The following is a 16039-nucleotide window of genomic DNA, read 5'->3' on the forward strand; positions in this document are numbered from 1 at the left end:
TAGTGGAACAGCCATCTAACCCAATCTAACCTACATACATACACAGACATTCATAAAATATGCTGCGATCGCATTCATTTAAAAAATAGTAATATGGCGGATGTATGCTTTGTAGGGACATTTCTACTAATACACTACTATTTAGCGTTAGTTGTTGTTGCAAAAGTAAATTAGAAAAATTCCACGCTCTATGTTGGCAAATTATTTCTAATGCCACCAACAATGTGTAATTAATATTTTATGTTCTTCCTGCAATTATGCTGCGACTAAAGCTAAGCATTTACACCCGCCATTTCCTCAAGCGGCACACGCCCCTCCGGACGAATCAACGACCGTCCGGCTGCACACCCGCCCTTCACCTATTTCTGCTCCAGTTTAAGTAAAAGTGCAATTAAATGCGAATACGTAAAAGAATCCGAGAGCAAGCAAAGGAATGTCACTATTACTATTTGTCGCTCGGCGTTATTATGATGTCCTGCGACGCTGTTGTTTGCCACGCATAGTGGAGACCCATATATTTTTCGTTCATAAATTTTCACATTCCACACTTGTTGACTTGTTTTATATAAATCGTTGGTACTAAAATACGCGTTGTACATGCCACAAGAATAATTGTAGACACGAGTATGAGCACAGGCCAATGAAATGTGAATGTGTGTATGGCATAGAAATGTGGAAGTAGGTTTGTATGTGTGTGTCTATATTTGAGTTTGTAATAAAAGAACTCAAGTATGTCGCCAACACTTTATGAATGACATCCTATGGATGGGGATACTCTATATGGGCCATGATGCATTCTAACAAATACATATATATTGCAAATAAATATACATATATGATACATATGTACATACTTGTATGTATATAGTATGTGTAAAATCAAATATGAAAATTCATAAAGTGCAAAGTGTATTTGTAAGTGTGATTCTATTGAAAATGGAGTTCAAGGATATTTCCAAAATGTTTGCAAAAGTAGAAAAAAAAGTTAACTTCGGCTGCACTGAAGCTATTATACACTAGACGGGTGCATTTTTTATAGCAAATGTATGTGTAACTAAACCTGAAAAGGAAAAATGTTTTACAAGCGTCATAGTTTGGTATAAAAAGCCTCTCAGTCGAACTCAAGTTACTTTCTAAGGTTAGGATAGCTTAGGTTAGGTTATGTAAATGGCTGATCCGAACAGCTCCCATTCTACCAATAGCCTTTCCTTGCTAGCACATCAGCTTTACAATTTCCTCTGATTCCACTATGGACTGGTACCCATATCAGTCTTATCACAAATACACTCGATACTATTGATAGCGAGTTTAGGCACTCCTTGACCAACCCTCAACTTTATAAGAAGCGTACATCTTTTATGGAGATCTTTAAATTGATTTTGATTGGTCATTTGATTAAATTGGTCGTCCGACGTTTCCTACACCGTGTATAAAACTTAATATACGCTTTTCAGGGTATAATATATGTATATATCTATTCGCATATGAAAGAGTCTAAGGTCTGTTTATTATTCGCCTGACCGGTAGGCTTCAATAAATCAGCAATCTCAAACACTTTTCTTGCCAACCAACCAATCCAAGCTTAGAGGGTTGACCTGTTGTTCCTGAAAGTCCGATTCTCCTTAACTATACCGTCCACCCAACATAAATGTCAAGTCTAGCTTCAAGGTGTACCCAAACGAAGTGAGCAATGAAAAATGGATTTATTTTAAGAATCCTAAAGAGAGAAAATCATTGGTTAATCCGGGACTACCGTCAACATCGACTGCAGAAATAGATTCGATTCAGTAAGAAGGCAATGCTCTGTATTTGGCATGATCTGAAGTGTGTAAAATATCATGAGCTTATCGGAGTTGTCTATCCGATGTGCCTTAAAGAAGGTTTTACTACCTTAGTTTGGTATGCTTACTAGACTAAAGGCTATAATTTGGGGTTATTAATATTATACAAGTACTGTCACCAGACCCAAGAACTTTTTAATGAAGTTTTATGAGCATCCGTGGAACGGACTTGTGAAGTTAAAACTCGATAACATAGAAAACTGTATTTATGACCTGATTTTGTTTATATTATGACATTGAAAAGGGGAATTCACAATTGATATGCTGCTAAATATCTTTGCTAAGTCACTAAAGTCGAATTCCGATAAAAAAAACGATGCCAGAGGAGCACAGCTCGCTTTGGAGAAACTGTTTAATATTATTGATTGAAGCCTCCATCAATTGCCTATTCAATTCTCGTAAAATCGTAGAACGCATCTCTGGCACCTAAGGTGCGATGGCTACCTTAGAAATCTTTTTGCAAATAGTGAAGTAGAGCAAATTTTTGTAGTTGTTCCACCATAAAGTTAATTTTCGGACACCAAGTGACTGTGGCGCTTCACTTAAAAATCATTACTCAATCTTGAAGAAAAAACAGACACATTATTATTCATGGGAAGTGTGTGATTAGTGGCCACTGCTGAGTGCTTACTGTTACAAGGACAAAATTTATCGAATGCATACTTATGACAACTGTTAATTTATGACTTTGATATCAACAGAGCAAATCCTTCTATAAGCAAAATAAATAAATAGATTTAAACTAACAGGATATGATTGACTCACCGCATGAAAAAATGATAAGGGTGCTGATTGCAGATGCATACAAAACAACAAATGAATATCAGCGATTAGCAACAGGGGGAACGTTGGCGTTGGCGACGAAATACACGCAGAGCAGCAACAATGCCGGCAACGACACACCGCTGCCAGACAGATACTGGAGCGATGCGATGACGTGACGCGCTTCGCAGCAGCAGCAGCAGTAGTAAAGATAGTGCGAGGGTGGTTGATAGCCCAACCACCGGCTGCTGACAGCCACGCACGGCACGAGTCGCATTGTTTGACTCTCGCTGCTATTAGCTAGTTGTGACGTCGCCTACAACATAGCGCTGAGTCGCAAAAGACAGACATTGGAGCAAGCGGCGTGGTTTAGTTGAGCGAAATATACCACAAAATGTTGGCTGAGCGGTGGCAACATCATTTCGCTACGAACAGCGCTAGTGCACGGAAGTGAACGCGAATAAATACGGATGCATGAATTCGGTTACGATTATAACGGACTGACTGACATTGCGGATACGCGTTAAGTGAGAATTTGGTGAAATTAACTATTATTGAATAATTGTTGAAATGTAAATAGCTTGTTGTGTGGGGTGTAAGGTAAAAATAATGCAAAATTTTAAAACCAAAAATATTCAAAATTCAGTGCTTTAATTTAAAATGATTGTTGAATGTTTGTGGGGGCAGTCAATTATTTTGAAAATGTATTTAAGTGATAACTGAGTTGCTTAAAACATTTTTTTTTCATAAATATGAGTGAATATGACTTCAATGCCAAACTAATTGTGATAAGTGAAAATGGATTTTTTGGCAGAAGTATAAAAAATTATAAACAAATTATACCTACCCAAAATGTTAAAAAAATTATACTTAAATGTTTAAATGTAAAATATTGTTAAAAAAAATATAAAAACTTTAATATTTTGGTAAAAAATCAAGAAAATTAATTTCGGGTAATAACCAAAAAAAAAATACCAAAAAACATATTTTAAAAAACTGAAAACTATTGGAAAGTGTATTAAAATTATGCTAAATAGATATAAAATTACAGCAAATCAACTTTTTAAGCTGCTCATGCCAAATCAAGACAAAATAGGTTCATGACAATGGATAATTATGAAATAAATAGCAAAAAAAAAAATAATTATAACAAAAATAAAATCAAAACTGTTATAATTTTAATATACATATTAAATATTTTATAAATCATTAAAACTTATTTTTTTTTGCTTTTAAACATTATTTTATGTTTGTTGTATCATAAAATTACATGTGTTAATTTAATATAAAATAATTATAATCAAATATAAATTAAATTAAAATTATATATATTTTTTTATTTTATTTTAAATTAAAAAATGTAATTTTCTGATACAACAAACTTAAAATAATGTATAAATCCAAAAAAATAAGTTCTAATGATTTATAAAATATATATACGCAGAGAATAAAGGTTTAAAAAAATATTCTATTAAATATACAACAAAAACAAAAAAGACACTATATATTTCTTGTGCTTTCAAGTTAACTAAAAAGTTGTTCGACTTAAAACCCCTCTTGCATTTTCTTAATTTTACAATTTTTTCTAAGCTTTTCTTCTAAATTTATAAAACACCTATTTTCAACTCTTCAGATACTCGCATTCTTATACATTTGTAAGTAAAAACAAATATTGTCAGTTGGTCGACCTCGACAATTTATCAAAACGAAATTTATCAGAACAACCAAAAGCAGATATTTTTCAAGGCGAAACGTTTTTTGTCTAGTCTCAAAATTATCTTTCAAGGCGTAAGTGCAGTACTTTAAAAAAGTTAATTTATTTTCCACAAAAGATATCAAATAAAGCAGGATAATTTAATTAACTTCAATATGAACTAACTAAGTATTCACCGTTATCTTATAACGGTTTTTAATTGCTTATAAGGTTTAAGTTTAAGTGAGCAAATTAAATTGTTTAATATTTACACTTGCCTTAGTAGGAGTTCAAGAGAAAAAGCTTTAGAATAATTTAAATAAACTATTTATATTGTAAATGAAAATTTATTGCACCCACTTTATAACTGTGTTAATAAAAGGTGATCCATTTCGAGGTTTCCTACTTTTTTAAAGAAAAAACACATTCAAAAGAACATTCTTTGGCAATTATTTTTAGAAGATTATCTCTTTCAAATGTTGGCCGCAGCTACCTTCCGTTGAGTCCAGTTTTCGATGACTCGTTCGAGATTTTCGACTGGTAACCGGCGAATGATACGCGTGATATTTTGCTTCAAGGCTAGAATGCGGGATTGTCCGCACTGACTTCAAACTTTATATATCCACGCAAAAAAGAGTGTAACAGTGTGATATCACACGATCTTGGTGGCCAATCGACCGGCTCAAAACTTGAAATTATTTGGTCACCGAAGTCTTTTTTCAATAAATCAATTGATTGATGAGATATGGCACCGAGATCGCGAGCTTTAATTTCAGGCATCAAATAGTCGGTTATCATGGCGTGATAACGGTCGCCTTTAACGGTATCGTTCTCACCGGCATCTTTTTTGAAGAAATATGGATCAATGATTCCACCCGCCCACAAACACACCAAACTGTTGTTTTTTCTGGATGAAAGGATGAAAGCCCTTGAATTTCTTCAGGTTGATCTTCGCCCCAAATGCAAAAAGCAATTTTGCTTCTTTACATACCCATTAATACAGAAATGGGCCTCATCGCTGAAGCACATTTGGCTCAAAAACGTCGGTTCTTTTTGGAACTTTTCAAGAGCCCATAGAGCGAAGCGATGGGAGGCCCGAGCGGCTCATGTTCTTGCACAATTTGTATTTTGTACGCTTTCAAATTAAGATTGCTGGGTCTCAAGATGGGTGATGGTGTTCCAAATAGTACGCTCAGTAGGCTATTGAAAAAAGTATCTATATTTGGAACGCCCGTTATAAAAAATATTTAAGGAGGTATTTAAGCATAGAAATAATAAAAAAAAGAAACGATTTTCTCGAAACAGTCAAAAAGACAGTACATTTTTTTTAGTTGAATGATTTCCAAAGTATGTTCTAGAGGTTATAGTGAGACAAGCATGAAAGTCTTACAGAACTTCCTCAATCATTTTGGACTGGAATGACAATAAAACACGAAATTTAAAAAATTCAGAAAATATTCCTGCAAATACTAATTAAAGATGGTTTTTAAAAGGCTATGCAGGAATCATGTCCATTGGACTTAAAATTTAAAGCAGAGATGAGTAGAATGTGATCTTGAAATTTAGACTCCTATCTAATTTTAGTTATATCCACTAGTAAATTTTACAAAATGAATGTTTTGCGTGTGTATATATCGAATGTGCATCTATTTGAGATATATTCTCAGACAATTTGAAGTTGATCCGCCAAATAGTTTTGGACAAACGAACTTATTTGTAAGGATTAATTTAATCTCATCGCAAGCTAAAACTTTAAACGCGTTTTTTTTCTAAATTCTGGCATGTTTACACGATCTTCTGATATATACAGGTATATTGGTTAGGTAATGATTGAAGGAGTAATATTATAGATATTAAGAAATTTCGTGTTTTTTAAGCCAATATGAAGGTTATATTTTTTGGCAAAAAAACGACTTTCCTTTGGGAAGCCATCATTTTGTAAAATTTCTAAATTTTGACTAGTCCTACGATCATTACTTATATTTATCTATAGTAAAAGCGATTTGTTTTGATTTTTGGATTTGAGATACATAATTTAAAGCAGAAAAATCTTCCTCTTCGCCAGACTCCCTTTTCAAAGGCTCTCCTGCAGATCGGCACGGGATCAGAGGGAATATAAAATTTTCCCCAATGAATCGCCGTTATTAAAGTACATTAAATTCTGTAAATGTACTTTTTATATTTATCCATTAAATAAAATGTTTCTTCAAAAATAATTCTCAAAAGAACACGTTTATTTTGACTCTCAAGTATAATCCTTATTTTGCTATAAAAAGATATTATAGTCAAAATAGTAATATTCAACGCTCTAATTTCGCGACCTTTCCTAAAACCATTCATCTAAAATTTACTAAGAAATAATATTAATCAAGTTAATTGAGGTTACGTATACGCCGCAAAAGCCCAATCGTACAGTTCCACAAATTCCCAAATTCCCACAGCAGCAAAACGCACTTCAACGGAATCGTTGCGAAATAATTTGTTATTGCTACAACTAAACACTCGCTTTTTTATTGCATTTACGCTGAAGCCTTGGGAGTTATAATTTTTTTGGACAAATTCACGAAGTAATAATTAACCGGTTCAAATAACCAAAAGCAGCAATAGACTCGATACAACAAACACAGCAAAGAACAACAAAGAAAAAAATGCGTTGACAAGTTAAGACCGATTCAGTATGCAGAAAAGTGTTTGAAATTTCCAAATAAACAGTGAGAATTCAACTATCCTGCGGCTAGGACGTGTCGGACATGACGTCTACAGCAAATGAGCGGGCGTAACGGCGGGACACACCTCAAAAGTGGACGAAAAGTGGATAGTGGTGAAAAAAGACGCAGAGACAGCCAGCTTAGGCTACAATTGTAAGCTTGTATATGAATGAGTATACGAGTACATAGGTACATATGTATGTATGTAATTAAAAATTAAGCGAGTTATACTAGAAGCGGTGAAGTGACCATTTGGAGCATTTGCCCAACACTTAAACACGTTTAGAGCGGTCAAGCGTCACACACATACATACACACTTTCTATAGCTGGGAGTTTAGAAAACGTGAGGCACAAAAAACGCTTCGAACTTTGTTGCGCGCTGGAGTTGCTTACTTTAAAATATATATGTACACTTTGAAATACATAGATACAATGAATTTTGTAGTACAATAAACTTAAGAAGCGCCTGAGAAAGAGAAACGAACGAAATAGCGCAATAAAAACAAAATTGACTGAAAATAAAGCGCTATGCTACGTGAAATGTTACAATGTTATTGTTTAGCAGTACGATGTGCTAGTATTTTTGATTCTTTCGGCGAATTTGCAATTTTTTTTTTTACAAACTCGCAGCGGGTTAATGAAATTATCAACGCGCAAAAGACTTCACAGTTGGCCTTTTGAGTTAGCGACGTGCTAAGAAATTAAATACTGTAGTAATTTGTTGATTTCAGAGTTTCGGGATTGGTTGATTGTTATTTCGGGATCCCGAACTTTTCGGGATAAGTATTTTTTTCTTATTATCTCATTTACTTTACGCTATTAAGGTAATTTGAAAGTTTCGGTATTAATGGGTTGCTCTTTCGAGATCCCGTTTTTCTCGGGATGATATTTCGCATTGGCTTAATGAAATTATCAACGCGCATAAGATTTCACAGTTAGCTTTTTAAGTTGGCGACGTGCTAAGAAATTCATTACTGTAGTACTTGGTTGATTTCCGAATTCCGGGATTGGTGGATTATTGCTTCGGGATCCCGTATTTTTCGGGATTAATATTACTTCTATCATTCTTTCATTTAATTTGCGCTATTAAGGTGATTTCAGAGTTTCGGCATTAATGGGTGTTCTTTCGGGGTCTCGATTTTCTAGGGTTGATATTTTTCATAGTATTTTGCGGATATTAACCGTGTCTCACTTTTTTTACCATACTTTAGTAAATGCAAAGTTTCGGGATCCCGGTTTTTCGGGATTACAATTATTTTTTAATATTTTGCCAGTTTTGACTCCACCCCACTAATTTTTTGTTTGTACCGTTTTTCATAATATTTGTGGATATTAACAGTGTTTTATTTCTTTTACCACATATTACGAAATTCAGAGTTTCGGGATCCGAGATATTTTACGGTTTATTATTTTTTAATCATATTTTGAGCATTATCCGTGCCCCGCTTAATTTCTGCCAGTACCGTTTTTTCGGGATCCCGAAGTACCAAAGGCTTATCACACTTAACATTATGGCAATAAACGTAATAATATCTTTATGCAGTAGTGTTAGCATGCAACTGCGGCTTTGTGCCATTTGAGTTGGCTGGCATTGTTGTTTAGCCGCTACGTGTTTGCGCGCCTTAAAGTGCGCTACAAAAAATTGTTGCAAACCGCTTTTAGGTATTAGCTTTTGTTGTTACGACTCTAAATATCACTTAATTTGTTGGTCTGTCTTTTGTATGATTCTATTTCTGCATAATAATGGGTAGTTAAAGCGATAATACCGTTACAATGTGTTAATTTTAGTGCAGCAATAGGTGGCAAGTACCAACCCATAAATTTCAATTAAGGCTTAGTCGATTGTAATGGGACGTTAAAGCAGGTACTTAATGAGGATTCATTAGAATGAGATATTTAAAGATTTACTATAGCGTAGATAGAGTAATAAAGACGTTACAGTAGTTTGTGTGAACCAATTGCGCGATAATAAACTTATTTCATGCAATTTTTAATATATGTTGTCGTCACTTACCACTTTTCAAATATGAAAGTAGAAGAAAGATTGATTTATTAAAAAATGTTTTTTTTTTTATAGAAAGCTAAATAAGTAGAAAAAGCGAGCTCGAACCTAGAAATGCTTTTGGAAATTGTATAATTTAAGTAGAGTTAAATATTTTGAGATTTCGGTAAAAATTTCAAAAAAAAAACAAAAGAGTAACTGAGAGTATACTATATGTAGAGCATTGAGGGAAATTATTTTTATATTTTATTAATTTTTGGTGAAGAATTTCTCTAGCTTCTCAGATGGTTAAATGATCACTACCTGAGACCTTCTTGAGATTAACTTAATTTCTTCTCAGAATTCAAAATTTCTCATATATTTCAATATAATTGATATTTAGTATAATTTCCAAGTTTATTTGACAAGCTCACCGACAGTTAGGGTTACTCTGCCAACTCAGCTTATGTTCAAAATTGTATTATTAACGATGTTAGCTTATATTAAAGACAACATAACAGAAACCAAACAGAATTTATGGTTCTTGAGAAAGTCACAACTTATGTATTGGGAAAATATATGTATGTATATACATTACACAAAAAAATCATTGACTTTCAAAGCTGTTCTCGTACTTTGTTTACTCAGTGACAATGATGAAGTAGTTCTTTAAGCTCTAGAACACGAGCAGACTTCAAAAAAATTATAATCCCATAATGCGATTTTACTCTTTGATACTTGACTTTTTTGTTCACAAAACCACATTTGAGTATATTGGCGATTGGCGATTCTTAGCACGCGTCATAACGTGATTGAATGATTGGTAATTATTGAGTTACTTGTCAATAGAAAGAGAAATATAATCCCTACACAAGTAGGTAGAAGTACATTATAGTAGGTGGGTAGGTATACTTGTAAAGTCCGGTACTGACTTGAGCATGTGTATAATATTTTTGTTTATTTAAACAGATATTTATGTACTGTAATTAATTTTTTAAATATAACAAAAATATTTTAAGCACGATTTCGGTAGACATAACAGCAAGAAAGCCAATAAAAATGCAGAACAAAAATATGTATGTATGTACAATGAAAAAGGTGTGGGTAAAGCAAAGATCTCATACAATTTTGAATTTGTTTCAATTATTTTACGCACAAAAGTGCGCTTTGAAAATATATTGTAAGAAAAAAGTACCCGGAAATTGTAAAGAAAATGCAAAATATTGCCAATTATTTTTTCAGTCCACGAAATACTTTTTATTAGCACTTTTTTAGGACGGCCTTCAGCTCCTCCATCGAACTTTTGTTTTATCTCTTTGATCGACTGAAAAAGGGTTCTATTTCAATGATTGTTGACTTGTTTGCATGTATGGATCTATGGGATTGGAATTCACACGCTCAAGCATGTCCAAAGAAACCTTTTTACGGTACTCTTTTTGGAGTTTCATACCCAAAATATCCACCAAAATCATTCGAATGGAGTCGCGAGAGATGTCGAGCTCTCCTGCCATCTCTCTAACACTTGCCTGAGGAGCACCATATCCTTCACTTTTTTAATATTTTCATCAGTTGAAGAGGGCGAAGGTTAAATTTTGTTTCTAAAACTTTGTAAAAAATTTAAGTTATCTACTGAAAAGGCAAGTGTTCTGATTAAATGTGATAGGCTATAAGCATTCTTGTATCTCTTGCGTATATATTGCCTACTGTCATTTTTCGAGAGAGTTATGTAAATTTATATACAAGTATGTAAATACTTCTTATGCACCACTTCACATTCACGAACCCTTCTTGAGTAGCCTTCTTCCAATTTAATTGAACACTACAAAATAATATCACAAAGTCGGCGAAAGTTCATAGCGCGCCAAGTTTTTTGTTGTTTGTTATTTACTTGGTGCGATCGCAATCTACGCTAGAATTCATGATTATACAGGGACAATATGTTGTAAACTTTTCTACGCAATTTAATTGTTGTTGTTGGTTTGCTTTTTGGAATCATTTCATCGGAGGCTTAAGTGCTAATGCAATTTTAATTGAACAGCTCGTTTGTTAAGCAAAGTTAAATAAAGATTGTCGCCACATTGTGCTGGCCTTTGTTTAGGTATGTGCAAGGTTTTTTTTTATTCTGTTTGATTTTCTATATGTATATGATAGCTTTTATTGTTTTTTGTGGTTCTGATAATAAAATTTTGCACAGAAAGTTGCAAAAACTTATACGTACTTATTTGATCTACAACTTTGCCGTTTTCCAATATACATATGTCTCTAGGGTCAAGCACTGGTCGATTAAATCGTTTTATATGGATCTTGGACATTTGTGTCAACATTAACCCAACAAAATATTTGTAGAGATCTGTTTGCATCCCAAACTTTTTCTTTTTAATTTCAAGAAAAGTGCGGCTGAGGACCCGTCCACGCTTTACTGAGGCTGACACATACATGAATAATAACATACTGTTTTGGCCGCATTTTTCGTGTGTGATATGAAATTCTGTTTTTTTGTCGCTCGCTAAATCCAACATTATTGTGGTTTTTGTATGGCAGAGATATTAATAGGCGTTGATTCAGAGTTCAGCATTGGTGGAAATAATATTACACAAAATAGTCGGTTTTTTAACAACTAAGTACATTCCTGCATGCTTAGTGCTCAAAATAGCATTTCTGGTCAAATAATGCCTACATTTCCGTGTGTAGGGTTTTTCCCCGAAAAACTTCAACTTGCCACAAAACCGCAAAATATAGAAAAATTATTTACGTATCGTACATAAAAGTACAAAAATGTAGAAAAATACACGAAAAACTAATATGCGGACAAAATTGTTCGAATTATGTTGTTTAACTCAAGAAAAAATATTAGAAGATAAGCTTGAGCTTGTTAAATATACAATTGCTTTCAAATAGCCCTAACATTTTTTTTGCAAATTTGTAAAGCTTAAATTACAGTTTTACCGCAATTGAGCTAAATGTTCTTCTAAGTAAGTGCAGCTCAAGAACTTTGAAAAACATTTATGAAAAGTTTTTCTAATATCCATAAATGTTTTTGTGCTGAAAACCACCTAAAAGGGTTTCTCGAAAACCAAAAAAGTCTTTGAGATTGTCTAAAGCTTCTATAAAATAAAGCGAGACGCAAATATAGAAAATAGTAATACAAATTTTACTTTTCACTGCAGTGTTCTTAACTTGAAGCCACTTGGGAACGTTTGGAAATATTTACTCTGTAACAGATTCCAGGCAAAAATGGATTTTTGAATGTTGAAAGCCGATTTTCAATATTTAACTGCTCTGAGATTGAGTTTTTGTGCGAAAATTTTAATTTTCCTCTGGCTTTTTTACTGTACAAAAAATTTCAAAATGCAACCAAATGACCTAATTCATTAATCTTTATGAAATAATTTATTTGAATAAGGATTAATATAAACACATAAAGAGCATGGTTTGAATTTGGTTAGCATTTTCATTAATGTTTAAAATGAAAAAAGTTGTTGTAGTGACATAACTACAATAATTGGACATATACTACCGCGGAGTTTTTTGTAGACATTATGATGTTCTTCAATATTGTAGTACATTATTTTGTTCTATCGCTAATAGTTTCGGCAGCGTATTCGACGAAAGACATTTTAAGACTCATTTTTCTACACCTTCGGTTACATTGTTCAAATTTTACCAAGGATCCCTAATTTTTTTCAAAATGAAATGTAGCCTATGTCAAATTGGAAGAATGTAGCATTCTATTGGTGAAAGAATTTTTTTAAATCGGCCCAGTACTTTTGAGCCTATTCATTACAAACATACAAACATACAAAAATAGGTACAAATCTTTCCTCTTTATAATATAAGTTTACAAAAAAAAGTTAACCATAAAAGATAAATGTTAAGTATATAGATATACATTGTGACAAGAAAGCATCCGAAATATTGAACAAAGAATTTGTCTCAAATTTTGTTTTCCTAACCAAGCTAACGGTGCTTCAGTTTTATCAGAAACATAAGCCCACAAGAGGTACAAAGCCTTCAAAGATGGTCGAGATGCCTTGTTCTGGACGATCTTCGAATTCTTCAACTGATGCAAATATTAAAAAAATGAAGTATTTATCCAAGAGAGCTCGACCGTTCGCATGATTTTGGTGGATAATTTGGGTATGAAACGCGTTCTTGCTCGACTCGTCCTGCTAAAGCTGTTTTTTTTTTTCAAAAAGCGTACAATTGAAACCGAATTTAAAGTCAAAACCGCAATGAAAACCATCTATCAACCACCAGATTTGTCTCCTAGTGATTTTATCTTGTTTGCTAAACTGAAATTACCGCTCCGTGGAAACCGTTTTCAATCGATCGAAGAGATAAAATAAAATTTGCTGAAGGAGCTGAGGGCCATCTCAAAAGTGCTTTAACCGCGCCTGTCTGTCTGATCGCCTGACCTTCTGCACATAAGCGAACTCGCGCCTCAGTTTTAGAGCAACCGGTCTTCACACGTTTTCTCACCAAGAAGCTGTTTTGCGCGTTTACTAGTAGGGATGACGTGATTTTGACGGTTCGTGCAGCCATGTTTGTTTATCGATGTATGACAAATTTCGTCAGTGTGTTCGGTAAGGTTTGCCATTTCATCATGTCATGTTTCACTTGGAAATTATCCAAGATTATTACGCAACTTCACGTTCTCCAATTCTTCTTCTTTATAGGCGTTTACGACAGCACATCAGTCGTTCTTTCTTTTCACTGTTTTGCGCCAGTTGAAGATTCCAAGTTTAGCCAGTTCCGCCTTCACCAGGTCTTTCCAACGGAGTGAACATTTTCCTCTTCATCTGCTTCCCCCGGCGGGTACTGTGTCGAATGCTCTCAGTTTCATCCATTTGGACGAAATGACCTAGACAGCGTAGCCGCTGTCTCTGAACTATGTCAATGTCGTTGTATATCTCGTACAGCTCATTGTTCCATCGACTGCAGTATTCATCATTGCTAATACGCAAAGGACCATAAATCTTTCGCAAAACCTTTCTGTCGAAAACTCGTAACAGTTTGGTTGTTGTTCCTACCCAGTCCAAAATAGCACTTGTTGGCAAGAGTTAGTCTGTGTTGGGACGATTTCTAATGGCTCCAGTTTTCTAATCGAAAAATCATCTTCTCAGATCTCAGATCAGACTTTTGTCTTAACGGCTTCGTCAACATTATCGTCATGACAAAATTGTCACTATTGATGTGCGCTAAATCCTCTTATGGTTCAGAGGCCTTATTACTTCGAAATGAGGCAGGAAATGCGGTCATTCTTGTTGGTAGATGCTTTATAGCATATAGCTGAGCTACAAACTGACCGATGAAAATCAAGTCATTGTATAAAAACTTTTGTAATTTTACAAGTTATTTTCACGAAATTTGGCGTGGATAGTTGCCCTACGCTACGGTACAATCTCTGAGTATATTGTTTAGATCGGATGACTATAGAATATAGCTACCACTCAATACATATGTAGGGTATTATAGCTTTGGTGCTGCCGAAGTTCACTTTTTTTGGTTTTCTGTTAGGAATATGCAAGAATGTTGAATTTTTTCTCCTCTTTCTTTTTACCAACGTCTCTGAACCAAATTAATACTTTATTAAAACTTTAATAATACGTAAATATGTTCATACTTTATTTATCAGCTTCACTATGTAAGCAAACAAAAAATTACCATGTACTACAAGCCCAGCCAAGAATGTACATGACCTTCTGGAATCTTTGCAATGCTTTGAATGAATTTTGACAATTGAGAAAAGAATTGAGGAAGTGTTAAGTGAGCGAGTGAATAATAATAACAGAATATTGGAGAGCAATTTGAAAGACAATGAAAACTAATAGAAAGCAAACAACAACAAAAAATTTGTAAAATATCATACAAGAATATATATGTAAGTACAATCGGATTCGGTTTGTATGCATAAGACATGTTCAATTGTAATTGGAATGCAAACAAATTAACAAGCGACACCCACAAGTACAGCAAGTGCAAATAATAATAAAAACAACAACACTAAATAACTACATGAGAGCAATAATGTGCGGCATTTAAAAACCAATAAGTCAGTTAAGAAAACATAATAAATAAATACAAATAAACAAAACAATCAACAAGCAAACATTATTAACAATAACAATTACACCAACTACACATTCTTCTTATGTGACATGTGCAGATATCTGGAAGTAGCGGTGTAAAGCACTATTCTATGCTCTGAACGCACAGTGCGGCATAGTTGACAAAAGTGACTGTGACAACAAGTGATAAGCAAAGAACGGAAAGAGCAAAACAACACAGCGGAAAACATACCTTCAGCTACCCTGCAGCGCTGCGGGAAACTCAGTTCATTCAAACATACAATCACAAACGTCCAACATGCCAGTTTCCGTGAATTACCGTTGCAGATTATGCACCGACAGTCTAATTGCGGTTATTCTTGCTCTGCGGCTGCTGCTCTTCCTGACTCGTGTCGGTCATAGCACCTGTCATGGTGAGTATTTTTGTTGCTGTTAGCACATATGTATGTACATATGTATAAATATGCGGTGAACTGAGGTATGCTATAGTTCACAAGACGGTAGGGAGGCGAATGTGTGTAACCATGTAAATAGGTGTAAATATTTGTTGGATGTATTTTTTATGAGCATGTGTCATTCTATGATTCCATTATCAATCATGACAAGTGATGATGTGATATCAGATACAGGTAATCCCTAAATACATATTTATGTATGTATGTATCATATAAATATATAATTGAGACGAATATAAGTACATACATATATCACGAATGAGTGAGTTTAAAAATCAAACAATTAGTTTTCTTATTAAGTCATAGGTAATATTTAATGGATGAAGTTGTTCATACAAAGTAAGAAAGTGCATTAACTTTGGATGCAACGAGACTTTAATACCCTTTACTGGTGCATGTACTGTAACAAAAAGAGTTATAAAAATATCTACATATGTATATCCTCAATTTTATCAGTCAACTTGTATGTATATGGTCTTGGTCTTGAACAAGAATCCGTTTCAAAGCTATATGTACTTATGTTGCCAATA

At 33.9% G+C, this 16039-nt stretch overlaps 1 protein-coding gene across 11 annotated transcripts in view; it reads left to right on the top strand.

Moving 5' to 3' along the window:
• The first annotated feature begins 2685 nt into the window (after positions 1-2685).
• The window catches only part of LOC105234141 (proto-oncogene tyrosine-protein kinase receptor Ret), a 59324-nt gene continuing 45970 nt past the window's right edge, over positions 2686-16039 (top strand). For 4 of the 11 annotated variants that reach the window (XM_049446608.1, XM_049446611.1, XM_049446607.1 and 1 more), the window contains exons 1-2: positions 2689-3203; positions 14622-15467. In XM_049446608.1, the coding sequence (XP_049302565.1) occupies positions 15353-15467 (115 nt within the window). In that variant the 5' untranslated portion in view covers positions 2689-3203; positions 14622-15352. Of the gene's footprint in view, positions 3204-14621; positions 15468-16039 lie in introns of all 11 variants that reach the window. The other 7 variants (XM_049446601.1, XM_049446610.1, XM_049446605.1 and 4 more) reach the window with 7 other exon arrangements.

The sequence above is a fragment of the Bactrocera dorsalis genome, chromosome 1 (assembly GCF_023373825.1).
Source record: "Bactrocera dorsalis isolate Fly_Bdor chromosome 1, ASM2337382v1, whole genome shotgun sequence".
NCBI lineage: Eukaryota > Metazoa > Arthropoda > Insecta > Diptera > Tephritidae > Bactrocera > Bactrocera dorsalis.